The 15,222-nt window shown below is 43.3% G+C and overlaps 1 protein-coding gene across 1 annotated transcript in view; it reads right to left on the minus strand.

Annotated features, from left to right (window-relative positions):
* LOC124619783 (T-complex protein 1 subunit theta) overlaps positions 1–10,730 on the minus strand; it is a 91,679-nt gene extending 80,949 nt beyond the window's left edge. Inside the window, exon 1 of the mRNA XM_047146371.1 lies at positions 10,557–10,730. Within this exon, the coding sequence (XP_047002327.1) occupies positions 10,557–10,616 (60 nt within the window). The 5' untranslated portion in view covers positions 10,617–10,730. The remainder of the gene's footprint in view (positions 1–10,556) is intronic.
* Between the last annotated feature and the right edge of the window lie 4,492 nt (positions 10,731–15,222).

The raw sequence follows: 15,222 nt of genomic DNA on the forward strand, positions 1-15,222 counted from the left end.
GCACATTTCTACACGGTTAAGTTACAGTGGAGGTCACAAAACCTTTTGTGCAAGCATAAAATACTTCCAGAATATTAGTCCATTTCATATTAATGAATTGGAGTATGTATAGTTAACTGTAAGTAAGACAATTTGTTCAGGAAAACTACCACACTTGAGCAAATGTTTTGACGGTAAATATAAAAGATGGCCGATCAGAATTTACCTTCAGGAGGCGAAATTCCAGTATTGCCAACAGAAATACTGTATGTAAATATAGGCTAGTGACTGTAAAAATCTAAAAAACTGACTTCTGCCTATTAAGATTAAAAGCATAGTGCTTTATATACACTCATGCTCATCAATTAAGGATAATTGCAGAATGTGGTGCCACACACCATGGCACTACACAAAGCTGGTGCTAATAGCATAGGCACATAGGGAACACACACGACACAGATCTGTAAGTCCACTGTGTTGGTTACAAGCTGAGAAAACTATCCCGAAACACGTTCTACAAAATGCCACTGTTTCCTGCACATGTACCCCGACATCAATGTGGGACATGATCACCATGCACATGTACACAGGCCGCACAATGGGTTGGCATACTATAGATCAGGTGGTCGAGAAGCTACTGTGGTATAGCCTCCCATTCTTGCACCAGTATCTGTCGGGGCTCCTGTAGTGTCGTAGGGGTTTGAAGACGTGCTCAATGGGGTTTAGGTCTGCAGAACAGACAGGCCACTACATTCACCTGATATCTTCTGTTTCCAGGTACTCGTCCACGATGGCAGCTCGGTGGGGCCGTGCATTATCACCCACCAGGAGGAAGGCGGGACCCACTGCAGCCCTGAAAAGGCGGACATACTGGTGCAAAATGACGTCCCAATACACCTGACTTGTTACAGTTCCTCTGTCAAAGACATGCCGGGGTGTACATGCACCGATCATAATCCCACCCCACACCATCAAACCACAACCTCCATACAGGTCCCTTTCAAGGACATTAAGGGGTTGGTATCTGGTTCCTGGTTCAAGCCAGATGAAAAACCGGCAAGACTATACCTAGACTCGCCCGTGAACATAAACTGGAACCACTGTTCCAATGACAATGTACTGTGTTCTGACACCAGGCTTTACGGGCTCCCCTGTGACCATGGGTCAGTGGAATGCACCTTACAGATCTCCAGGGACATAAACCATGTCTGTTCAGTCATCTGTACACAGTGTGTCTGGAGACAACTGTTTCAGTGGCTACAGTAAGGTCCTGAGCAAGGCTACCTGCAGTACTCCGCGGCCGTCTTCGGGCACTGATGGTGAGATATTGGTCTTCTTCTTGTGTTGTACACTGTGGATGTCCCGTACTGTAGCACCTGGACACGTTTCCTGTCTGCTGGAATTGTTGCCATGATCTAGAGATCACACTTTGTGACACATGGAGGGCCCGTGCTACGACCTGCTGTGTTTTACCAGCCTCCAATCGCTCTAGTACTCTATTCCTCATAACGTCATCAATGTGTTCTTTGAGTCATTTTCAACACAGTCACCATTAGCACGAATGAAAACTTATGCACACTTACTCACTGCGCCATACTCTGACATGCACCAACACACCTCTGTGTATGTGGACTGCTGCCAGCACCACTGTGTGACAACCATAGGTCAAATGTACCGCATGGTCAAACCCAGAGGTGATTGAAACCCACAAACTGCCCATCAGAGCATTGTTTCATCATGTATCAGCATTATCCTTAATTTATGAGAATGCGTGTAGACATCTGGCTGTCAAGAGGACAATGAATGAAGCCTTCCATGACTACTGTAACAGAACCTTAAGAAAGATGTCTCATAAAATCCTTAGTAATACATGAAGACTGTCAGTGCTCCAAAAATGTGCAGACACTAATGGAAGATACCATATGAAACTGAGGACGGAAAAGCAAAATGAGAAATTAACTCCATTTTCAAATATTTGTTTACTAAGGAAGATACAAGATATACATATTACGAAAAGGAAAGTTGCTATTCACCATATAGCAGAGATGCAGTCACAGATAGGCACAACAAAAAGATTGTCACAAAGCTTTCGGCTAGTCACACACACACACACACACACACACACACACACACACACAGAGAGACACACACACAGAGACACAGACACAGTGCAGTCTCATGCAACTGAAGCCTCACTGGGAGCAACAATGCATGATGGGAGTGGCAATTGGGTGGGGGTAAGGAGGAGGCTGGGGCAGGGAGGTGGAGGGATAGTAGGGTAGGGGTGGCGGACAGTGAAGTTCTGCTGGGAGGGGGGGGGGGGGGGGGGGACACAGGGATGACACGACATGGACACAGGTTAGGGCAGCTCTGTACAGTCAGGAGACGGAGGGCAGGAAAGAGTTGGGGAGGGGGGGAGAGGGGGGTAGTGGAAAAGGAGAATAATATACAAGACTGGGTGCAGTAGTGCATTACAGGGTGTGTAGTGCTGGAATGGGAACAGAGAAGGGACTGGATGGGTGAGGACAATGACTAATGAAGGTTAAGGCCAGGAGGGTTATGGGAATGTAGGATATATTGCACGGAAAGTTCCCTCCTGTGCAATTCAGAAAAGCTGATGTTGGTGGGAAGGATCCATATGGCACAAGGCTGTGAAGCAGTCATTGAAATGAAGGATGCCATGTTTGGCAGCGTGCTCAGTAACATGGTGGTCCTCTTGTTTCTTGGCCACAGTTTGTTGGTGCCCATTCATACAGACTTCTTGTTGGTGTTGCTCAGTAACATGGTGATCCTCTCGTTTCTTGGCCACAGTTTGTTGGTGGCCATTCATACAGACAGACTTCTTGTTGGTGTTCATGCCCACATAGAATGCAGCACACTGGTTGCAGCTTAGCTTGTAGATCACATTATTTGTTTCACAGGTAGCACATCCTTTGATGGAATAGGTGATGTTTGCGACCGAACTGGAGTAGGAGGTGGTGGCGGTGGTGGTGGGAGGATGTATGGGTCACATCTTGCATCTAGGTCTATTATAGGGGTATGAGCCAAGAGGTAAGGGATTGGAGCAGGGGTTGTGTAGGGATGGATGAGTACACAGTGTTCAGTGGTGGGTGGAATACTGCTGTGTGTGTGTGGGGAGGGGGGGGGGGGGGGGATAGTGGCCAGGACATTTCTCATTTCAGGGCACGACGAGAGGTAGTCAAAACCCTGGCGGAGAATGTAATTCAGTTGCTCCAGTCCTGCGTAGTACTGAGTTATGAGAGGAATACCCTTTTATGGCCAGATGGTGGGACTTTGGGAGGTGGAGGGAGACGAAGGACAAGGTACAGGAGATTTGCTTTTGTACAAGGTTGGGAGGATAATTATGGTCTGTGAAGACTTCAGCAAGACCCTCGGTATATTCTGAGAGGGATCGCTCATCACTGCAGATGCAATGACCTCAGGTGGCTAGGCTGTATGGAAAGGACTTCTGGTGTGGAACTGGTGGCAGCTGTCAAAGTGGAGGTACTACTGGTGGTTAGAAGGTTTGATGTGGATGGAGGTACAGATGTAGCCATCTTTTGAGGTAGAGTTCAATATCTAGGAAGGTGGCTTGTTGGGTTAAGTAGGACCAGATGACACCTTTTGAGGTAGAGTTCAATATCTAGGAAGGTGGCTTGTTGGGTTGAGTAGGTCCAGGTGAAGCAAATAGGGGAGTAGTTGAGATTCTGGAGGAATATGGATCCAGATCACAAAGATATCATCAATGAATCTGATCCAGGTGAGGTGTCTATGATTCTGGGCGCGTAGGAAAGATTCCTCAGGATAGCCCATGAATAGGTTGGCATAGGATAGTGCCATGTGGGTGCCTATAGCTGTACTCCAGATTTCTTTGTGGGTAATGCCTTCAAAGAAAAAGTAATTGTGGGTGAGGATATAGTTGGTCATAGCAACTAGGAAGGAAGTTGTTGGTTTGGAATCTGTTGAGCATTGGGAAAGGTAGTGTTCAATAGCAGTAAGGCCACGGGCATTAGGGATGTTAGTGCAAAGGGAGATGGCATCAATAGTGACGAGCAGGGCACTGTGTGGTAAAGGGACAGGAACTGTGGAGAGTTGGTATCTTTTATAGAGGATGGTAGGTTCTGGGTAATAGGTTGAAGGTGCTTGTCTGTGACAGCAGAGATTGTCTCAGTGCGGGCACAGTAACCAGCCACAATGCGGCGTCCTGGTTCAGTTATGGACTTCAGGAAGAATGTCGAAGGTAGGAGTGTGGGGAGTGGTAGGAGATGGACTCCAGGAAGAGGTTCTGGGATAGGCCTAAGGATTTGAGGAGTGACTGGAGATTCTGCTGGATTTCTGGAATGGGGTCACTGTGGCAAGGTTTGTAGGTGGCTGTATCTGACAGCTAGCAGAGTCCTTCTGCCAAGTAATTCTTGCAGTTCAAAACTACAGTGGTGGTGCCTTTGTCCGCAGGTAGGACTGTAAGGTTGGGATCAGTTTTTAGATGGTGGACTGCAGTTCCTTCTGCAGATGTAAGGTTATTTTGCATGTTGAGAGATTTGGGGAATGATGGTGACGCAAGGTTCGAGGTTAAGAAACTCTGGAAAGTTAATAGGGGTTGATTTGAGGGGGGGATCATGGTTCGATAATGGAGGAGTGAACTGAGTTAGTCAGGGTTCAACATTGGTCTTTGGTCGAGTCTGATTGGTAGGGGTGGTAGCGAAAAGTGTTTCCACTGTAGCGACCGGAAGGAGAGAAGGTCTTTAACAAGGCCTGCATGATTGAATTTGGGAGTGGGGCAAAAGGTGAGGCCTTTGGAAAGGACTGATATTTCTGTGGGACTAAAGCTTCTGGAGGAAAGGTTCACGACTGTGTTTCGGGTCTGTTTAGGTTCAAGATTCTGTGTAGTGGTGGGAGAGAGTTTTGGAGGTTGGGGTAAATGTAGTAGGTCTGCGAGACAGGGTTTGTCAGCTATGAAGGGGCGTGGGGGAAGTTTGGAGGTGGTTTGGTAAAGGTGGTGGACAGTGGTACTACAAGGTGGGAGTAGGAAGTGAGCAGGGTCAAGAGCTTTCTGAGGTGACAATGGACATGTTGCTCTACTTCCTGGGGAGCACAAGTTTCAGTGTGTGTTATGGGTTCCACGAATTTGGGATTGCATAGCAGGAGAATTTAGCAGATGGAGAGAAGGTACTGCAAGGAGGTTTGGGCTTGGTTCATATGGTTTTGCAGGACTATGTTGGTGACTAGATGTGAGACCTGTCCCATACATCCTCCCACCACCACCCACTCCAGTCCAGTCACAAACATTACCTATCCCATCAAAGGCAGGGCTACTGCAAACCAGTCCTGTGATGCACAAGCTAAGCTGCAACCACTGTCCTGCATTCTATGTGGACACGAACACCAACAAGAAGCCTGTCTGCATGAATGGCCACCAAAAAACTGAGGCCAAGAAACAAGTGGACCACCCCGTAACTGAGCACGCTGCCAAACACGACACACAATTTCAATGAGTGCTTCTCACAGCCTGTGCCATATGGGCCCTTCCCACCAACACCAACCTTTCTGGATTGCGCAGGTGGGAACTTTCTCTGCAATATATCTTATGTTCCCATAACCCTCCTGGTCTCAACCTTTGTTGTCCTCACCCATCCAGCCCCTTCCCTGTTCCCATTTCAGCACAACACAGCCCTCATTGCACTATTACACCCAATCTTTTTACTTCTCTCCTTTTCCACCCCCCCCCCCCTCCCCATCTAACCTCCCAACTGCATATAGCTGCCCTACCCTCTGTCCATCCCATCCCTGCGCACCCCCCCCCCCCCACCAACCAATCGCCACTCCCATCATGCACTGGTGCTGCTGCTCACAGTGAGGCTTCAGTTGCCTGAGACTGCAGCCATATGTGTGTGTGTGTGTGTGTGTGTGTGTGTGTGTGTGTGTGTGTGTGTGTGTGTGTGTGTGTGTTTGTTTTTGACAAAGGCCTTACTGGCCAAAAGCTGTATTTGTGACACCCTTGTTGTGTCTATCTGCGGCTCAGCATCTCCGCTGAATGGTGAGTAGCAACTTTCCTTTTCATAATATTGTTACATTCCATCCTTGATTTTCCATTGTTTGATACACATATTAGTTTTATAAGGAGTGTCCAAGACCCACTGCTGAGTTATTAATTTTTATTTCCTTCCCCTTCACTATAGATAAAACTAAACAAAGCTCCAGGGCCAGATTGAATTCTTTTCAGATTCTATACTGAATCTGTGGCTGAGTTAGCCCCTCTTCTAACTATAACCTATTGCAGTTCCCTCAAACAAATAATTATGTCCAGTAGTTGGAAGAAAGCACAGGTCACACCCTCTACAAGAAGGGTAATAGAAGTTATCTGTGAAACTACCACCCAGTATCCCTGACACTGGTCTGTTGTAGAATTTTACAATGTATTCTGGGCTCAAACCTAGTGAGGTATCTCAAACAGAATGACCTTCTCCACGCCAACCAGCACAAATCCTGAAAATATTTATCATGTGAAAAGCAACTGCACTTTTCTCCTTTGGACCAAGGCTGTCAGATGCAGTATTTCTTATTTTCTGAAAAGCATCTCACTCAGCATCACACCTACAGTTATTGTCAAAAGCAGGCTCATATGGGATATCAAGTGAAGTTTGTGACTGGATTAGGGCTTTTTCGTACAGATGACACAGCATGTTATCTTGAATGGAGAGTCACCATCAGAAGTAACTTCCAGTGTACCCCAAGAAAGTCTGTTGGGACCCTTGCTGTTTATATTGTAATCACCTTGCAGGCAATATTGATAGTAACCTCGCGCTTCTTGCAGATGATGCAGTTGTACTCTTTATAACAAAGTACTGTCTGAAAGAAGCCACATAAACATTCAATCAGAGCTTGATAGGATTTCGAGATGGTGCAAAGATTGGCAACTTGCTTTAAGTATCCCGAAGTGTCTGTGGTACTGAGAAACAGTTGAAATGGCCAAAATAACCATCCTGGCACCAGGTCTCCCCCCCCCCCCCCCTCTCTCTCTCTCTCTCTCTCTCTCTCTCTCTCTCTCTCTCTCTCTCTCTCTCTCTCTCTCTCTCTCACACACACACACACACACACACACACACACACACACACACACACACACACCAAGTACCACTGGTGTCTTATAGAGCCAATGTGATTTACACTGGAAATGAAGGCAGAAAAATAATACAAAAACATACACTACAGTTCAGTGTGACAGTAATGATTCTATTTTCATAAATATTACACTCAAAAACCAAAGAGAAACTTAGACAGGGGTCATACTGAGCTCTGTATATTTAGTGTAAAAAAATTGTTGGTCAGTTACTTGATTTTTTTGAAGGGGAGGGGGGGGGGGGGGGGGGGGGGAAGTTCCAAACAGCGATGATATCAGTCCCAAGATCTAAGGTGGTGGCAGAAACTACGGGAGGAATACCAGCAGCACAGCCTGGTCACTGGGGAAAGGAAAACAAAGAGGCAGAAGGAACATTGGGGTGGCAGGAAGAGCAAAGCACCGAAGGGGGAAGGAGGGAGGGGTGAGACCAGGGTGTGCATCAGAGGCGCTAAGCACTACAAGTAGCTGGCACTGCCATTGAATCATCCATATCTCCACACCATACCATGATCATGACACAATGAGGCCAATACTAGAGAAAGAAGATCCAAGAAAAATGGGAACAGAACAGCACAAAAGACCAAACAAAACATAAGATGGGGGGGGGGGGGGGGGGGCAGACAAACTAATTACAGCCAGTACAAAGGTATTCAATCATTTCTGAACCCGATTTGTAATTGGAAAGGGAAGAAACCCTATCATGTGAAACCATGAATTTCACAATGTATTCTGAATGATACAGATTGGAACTGTTTGTGCAGCACATCCTTCAAATCCACAAGCCTTCTGGATTATAACTTGGGCATTGTTTTATGTGCAGTTTGATGGACCATGTTGGTAATATTGTGCTGTTGCAAAATTTGTAGCAGAAACCCACTGTTTCATGCGCATCTGAGAAAGACATGTTCAAGGATGGAGCAGGTTGCAGTTTTATGACTGTCCGATCCACACTCTGGCTCACTGCTGGCTGAAGTAAAATTTCATTTCCACCTGCTACAATGCAGAGGAATGACATCACATTTTGAAAATTCGAGCACAGCTGGACTTCATTAATCAGTGTCACCTGCTACTGCCCCTCAGTGACAGACTAGTAGACACCTTTAAAACGTGTCTCCAGATATCAATAAGTTTAACACAAACCTCCTTCCACTTGCAATTATCGGCATGTTAGGAATCTTGATCACCTGTATGTATAGCCTATCATACTATCCACTATTAGCTGACATTTTTGTAAGTTCAATTAGACAGTTGTCTCCTTGCTACAAGCATCTGTTTTGTGGAGACATGGCAGGGAGGACCCAGGATGTTTTCAGTAACAACTCAATAGGATTAATCCAAAGGCTCAGTTAACCATAGAGGATGAGTGTATATGGCAGATTAAATTTTCTAGCTGTGCTACTCTTGAAGAAAGAAGCTGGTAGTTTGGGCCTCATAGTATACTGGAAACCCACACACAAAGGCCATTACCTACACGGAGGTTAAAATTGTCATCCACAGTAAAGTAATTCACTCCAAAAACATTAAGTGGATAGAGAAAGGAACATCTGTGAACTATAGCTACTCAACGCAGAATTAAAATATCTCAAAGTCATAAATGTATAGTTGAAGAATGAGTATTCATCTGCTGACAAAATAAACAAGAATGCCACAAAAATACTCTATCATAATGATAAAAATCCATGTGTCCTCTTCATGCTGCCACAACTAGATAAAATGTTCTAAGTTTTCAAGTCAAATCAACTTAGATAAAATTGTAGAGTTTTCAACAGCTGTTAACTGCCACTATCCTAAGGTCTTAAAACTGCTGACTGCCATGATAGGCATGGTGTTTGCCTCATTTACCCAAGGCAGCAGATGTTCTAGAGGTGTGCATAATTAAAGCATTGCAAGATACGTAGTTAAGCAGCCAGCCATAGCAGTCATCCACTACATCCCATGAAGTGGACGTCTTGAGGAGGGGTTTGTATTTCTCACAGATTACATAGGAAATTTAAAATATTTAATGTAATGGTATATTTTGAGGTAAATACAGGTATCCCTACAACAGTAACAAGGAATACCACTCTTCAATTTTGGTGATGATATAATAGCTACTATAAACAGAACATAAATTTGAACAAATTTTAGGGGCTGCTGAGAGAGTCAGAAGACAATCAGCCAGCACATGCACAGTTGTGGGGAAAAAGAGGTGCTGGTAGAACTAACGCTGTCTCCCTGCAGGGTAAGCACTACACCAAGAGCCACACTGCAGTCATAATGCCTACTACACGCTCATATTCTTATGGCTTGCGTTACTGGCGCCATAGCTCAGTTTAGCAACATGCAGAAACAGTCCATACTAACACTAAGTCAGCCAATACATCAATCACTCCCAGGAAGTGCAAACTGTGCATACGATATTAATATATCATCATCCTAAATGCAACGTCTGTCTTCTTATGGAGAAATACGGACTTTTTTCTTTTTTTGCAATTAAATGGTAAGCTGCAGAACTTTCTGTAGTGATGTTGAGAAATGACAGCACAGTGTAAAACTAGCTTTATACATTTTATTCTGTGACAGTGTTGACAATTGAGAAGTAGCTTAGACATAATTAAGTTCTTGCAGACTGACCTCGTATTTGCGAGAATGGAGACTCAAAGCACGAGTATAGAGATTCGAAGCACAGTTCGGCCATCCTGTTTTAGGTTTTTCATGGTTTCCTTCGACTAGTCGGCTTCATGCAAACGACAGGATAGTTCTATTACAGGCCACAGCCAACCACTAGTTCCATTTTTGTCCAGATACTCATCCAAATACATATTTGTCTCTGTACATATCAATTGCTTTTTGTACTCTAGACAAATTTCGCCATAACATCGATTTTTCTTATTTAATAAAAACATCTGAATTTCCTCCCTGCGTTAGGATTTCATGACTAACGGCCATCTATGTGGTTCTTTGTATTTTCTGGGCGTCGTGTACTTGACCATCCAATGACTAGAATTATCAATATCTTGAAGTTTGGAGTTAATCACTTTTATTTCACTGACAGTTCCATTCTGAGATGTGACGACTACGAGATATATCGGTGTCCTAATGGCGAATTTGTTCAAGCTCACTATTGCGTTTAGGACAATCTCTATTTTCAGGTGTTTCAGCTACCCTACTAACATGACTTAAACGTGATGTTTAATTCGACATTAAACAGAACGCTTATTAAGAAATGTTAAATCGGTAGCTCATGGAATTAGTTGAAGTCTCTCACCCTACGATATTAGGGAGCCAAAAATTACAAACAATCCTACACGTCGTTGGCGGGCTTCCACATTATTTTGCAATACGCTGACGCTTGCACAAGATGCGTGTTTATGAAACCAGCTTGCTAACATTATAACAGTCGTTATCCGCAGACGATGATACTTCTAGAAACTCACCAATTTCATAACAAACATTACATTCGTTCCGAACACATACTTACTCTGGCACCGTCTTTAAGCATCTGCGCCATTCCTGGCGCTTTGGGAACATGTAAGGCCATGATTAAATAATAAATACAATCAACAACGCGCTTTTACAGAAATACTACCGTAAATGGCAATGCACGCTACCACACACGCTTCTGACACAGGACTACACCGAAACACTACCAAAGAATTTCGCCGAAAGTTAATACACACAAAAGAAAGAGAAAACACATTTACACACTTCTGACACAGTCTCTTCCACCCAACTTCCAACTTGCAGGAAAGTTCAGCCTAAATTTTATTGGCGCCAGTCCATTGTACCTCCGTAAGATACGCCAATCTACAGTTTACGTTTCATATAGCATTATTTTGGCGAGACCTAGATAAGATACGCCAATCTATAGTTTACGTTTCATATAGCATTATTTTGGCTGATCAGCAATCTTCAAAAATCCATCCTAGAGTTTCTTATAAAAAAGAATTCATACATGTACACTAAAACACGAAGTAAGTGATACGTGAATATATTAGCAGAATAAGAGCAAGCGAGGGTAAGCAAACAATAAAATATATATCATAAATTTTCAAAAACTTTCTAATAAACTTTCTAAAATTTTCTATATATTGTCTCAATCACATTTAACATTTAAAAAAATCTTTACAAATTGCGACCAGTACCAGTACCTTAACTATCATCTTCAGACCACATGTAGTATTATAAATGCAACTAACAGTGAATGACACCGCTGCTTTGTCCATAACATTCTTATTATAAATCTCCAAGTAAAATGTGTAGTATTCAGCCACACTATCTGTACTTCCGCTGACCATCAAACTCCGTAGACATGAAGATTTTTGAGCCTATCTGGGATGCCTTGCAACGTGCTGTTCATGTTGGAATTGTGTGAACAATATATTTCGTGTGTGACGGCGCAAAGTGCACTTTGTAAAACAGACCTCTTTGGCATTGTCTAACACTCTTTGTGTGCGCTAATCATTCTGTTGTGTTTGTTGTAAATTTTTTTGTTCTTGAATGTGCAAATGTAGTTATTAGTAAAATGTCCTTTTTTTCTCCTTAATACTTATTCAGCTGTGCAAATTCCAATAGTTCAGAAGAGATCTCCAACCTCATACTCTTACGGATTTATGGACAGCCTGTAACAACAATGCTGTACTATTGTACATATAAGTAAATTTTTTTTCCATCTGATTTTTCGATAAACTAGTGTGATTGATGTTCTGATTTCATTTGTTTTTTTTTTTTGTTTCATGTCATTGTGTTAAGAAAACTGTAAACAAGTTTCAATGTTAATATTAATGTTTATGTCAAATGTCAAGCAATATTGTAATAGAATTGAAATGTAACAAATGTTGAAACTGTTGCAAGATCTTTAAAATTGTAACTGTGCGTCTGGTCCATACGCAGGCAATGTGTTAGGATATGTATAATGCAAAACCTCGGGTGAATAACCGGTCTGTAAGGGAGCGGTAAAAGTTGGATGGCAGGCGAGCGCAGGAAAATGCACGCGGGCGCTGTACGGCATAACGGGCTCAGCAGCAGTTAGTTGGAATTTGGCATTGGTCTGAGCAACACGTTCTGGAGCGAGGAGGCTCTCCTAGAAGACGTAGTTTCATTGAGCCTCGGGTATGCCATTCCAACGCCCATACAGCATGGCAAAATTCCATAGGCACTAAATGGAAAAGTATTGCAACGCTATGAAGAAATAAAGTGCCAATACGTCAAGAGCCATAGCTGTGGTTGTATGTGTGCTTTGTGCCTCGCCATCTCGCCGCCTGCCAACCACCGCATCGATACAAACAGGTTGAAACTTTTAGTACTGTATTCGTATGGACCAGTGTTACTTTTGTTTCATACTGTTCAATAACAACTTAAATTTTACCAGAACTTTCCTGTCATTTAATTATCCTCACAACTAACCTAGATAGGGTCCTTTCCAAATGTTGCGCAATCCAAGTGTCCCGAAATGAAAAATTAAATTTTGTGTTAATAATAATTACTTGCAGACCTAACTATGTTAGAATGGTGTTTAAAGAACTGTTTTGTTAATGAACCAGTAAATGAATAACGAAGGTCTGATAAAGTTGGAAGATAACTTTAATATTGATTTAGTAATGAAGTTTAATTATTTCGAGACAGATATAAAGGTATTTAAATGAGTAGGAAATAAGATAAAGAGAGTAGTAACTCATATATTGGAAATCTTGAGCGCATAATGGTGTCAGTAATTAATTTTTTTTAATACAGTGATCATAAAAGTTTCAGGGTCCCCCCTTTTTTCTATTCATTTGAATTCTGAGGTGTTCTAAATTGATTTGACCAGCAAAAGTTAAAGTCAATATAAAAGCCAAAATTTATCAGTGTTTTATTTTTATCAAAATTGACATTTTGTGTGTGGCTCGAAAGTGCTATTTCTAGGGTAACCTAAGCCCGATTTTAATCAGATCAATAGACAGTACGAAGTTTTGTAGTATACATTATAGTATAGTGTTATGTATTCCTGGTTTTTCCATATCAGTACAAAAAAGTGAAACTATCAGTTCAATAGATTTTCTGGTTCTAAAATTTACTATATTATGCAGTGTTACTACGTGTTGTTTTGCATGAATATACACCAACTTGTACAGGGAAGAAACTCAGTTAATGCCTAATTAGGCTGGCGACCATATTATTAACAAATTGGTAGCATCTTCTGTGTTGCTTTTTGTCCGTCCTGACGTGTAATTGCATTTTGAACTTGCTTGACGTATCATTGTTATTACAGAGTGGGTGTAAGTCTGATTTGCCACCATTCAGGTACACGCGGTCAATATCTATACAAAAATCCTGTCTTGTAAGGTGAGCCCCACTCACTTACCATAGTACAGGCTTTAATGAGTATTGTGTGCCCGTGTGCATGTTACAAGCCCTACAGGATTCATGGTGTCAGTACCCTCCAGCAGTACTTCTGGCATTAGTCGAGTCCATGCCACGTCGTGTTGAGGCACTTCTGTGTGCTCGCAGGGGCCCTACATGATATTAGGCAGATGTATCAGTTTCTTTGGTTTTCAGTGTATACACTACTGGCCATTAAAATTGTTACACCAGGAAGATGACGTGCCACAGACGCGAAATTTAACCGACAGGAAGAAGATGATGCGAAATGCAAATGATTAGCTTTTCAGTGCATTCACACAAGTTGGCGCCGGTGGCGACACCTACAACGTGCTGACATGAGGAAAGTTTCCAACCGATTTCTCATACAAAAACAGCAGTTGACCGGCGTTGCCTGGTGAAACGTTGTTGTGATACCTCGTGTAAGGAGGAGAAATGCGTACCATCACGATTCCGACTTTGATAAAGGTCGGATTGTAGCCTATCGCGAATGCGATTTATCGTATCGCGACATTGCTGCTCGCGTTGGTCGAGATCTAATGACTGTTAGCAGAATTGGAATCGGTGGGTTCAGGAGGGTAATACGGAACGCCGTGCTGGATCCCAACGGCCTCGTATCACTAGCAGTCGAGATGACAGGCATCTTATCCGCATGGCTGTAGCGTGTCGTGCAGCCACGTCTCGATCCCTGAGTCAACAGATGGGGACGTTTGCAAGACAACAACCATCTGCACGAACAGTTCGACTACGTTTGCAGCAGCATGGGCTATCAGCTTGGAGACCATGGCTGCGGTTACCCTTGACGCTGCATCACAGACAGGAGCGCCTGCGATGGTGTACTCAACGACGAACCTGGGTGCACGAATGGCAAAACGTCATTTTTTCGGATGAATCCAGGTTCTGTGTACAGCTTCATGATTGCCGCACCCGTGTTTGGCGACATCGCAGTGAACGCACATTGGAAGTGTGTATTCGTCATGACCATAATGGCGTATCACCCGGCGTGATGGTGTCATTGGTTACACGTCTCGGTCACCTCTTGTTCCCATTGACGGCACTTTGAACAGTGGACGTTACATTTCAGGTGTGTTACAACCTGTGGCTCTAGCCTTCATTTGATCACTGCGAAACCCTACATTTCAGCAGGATAATGCAGGTCCTGTACGGGCCTTTCTGGATACAGTAAAGGTTCGACTGCTGCTCTGCACACCACATTCTACAGATCTCTCAACAATTGAAAACGTCTGGTCAATGGTGGCCGAGCAACTGGCTAGTCACAATATGCCAGTCACTACTCTTGATGAACTGTGGTATCGTGTTGAAGCTACATGGGCAGCTGTACCTGTACACGCCATCCAAGCTTTGTTTGACTCAATGGCCAGGCGTATCAAGGCCGTCATTACGGCCAGAGGTGGTTGTTCTGGGTACTGATTTCTCAGGATCTATGCACCCAAATTGCGTGAAAATGTAATCACATGTCAGTTCTAGTATAATATATTTGTCCATTGAATACCCGTCTATCATCTGCATTTCTTCTTGGTGTAGCAATTTTAATGGCCAGTAGTGTATGTATATATTTCAAGTATAGTTTCTAAGGCAAATCTCTGTTTGCACTTACTGACTGTAATGAAAATAATCCCACAGAACATTCAATTTAGAAAATTTTTATGACGCTGTACATGCTCCTTGTTTCAATTACTGTCACAGATAGTGTAGCTGTTTGCAGTTACTGACTGTAATGAAAATAATTACATAGACGTTTCATAGTATAGACATACAGCGCTGTA

Source organism: Schistocerca americana, chromosome 6, assembly GCF_021461395.2.
Source record: "Schistocerca americana isolate TAMUIC-IGC-003095 chromosome 6, iqSchAmer2.1, whole genome shotgun sequence".
NCBI classification, from domain to species: domain Eukaryota; kingdom Metazoa; phylum Arthropoda; class Insecta; order Orthoptera; family Acrididae; genus Schistocerca; species Schistocerca americana.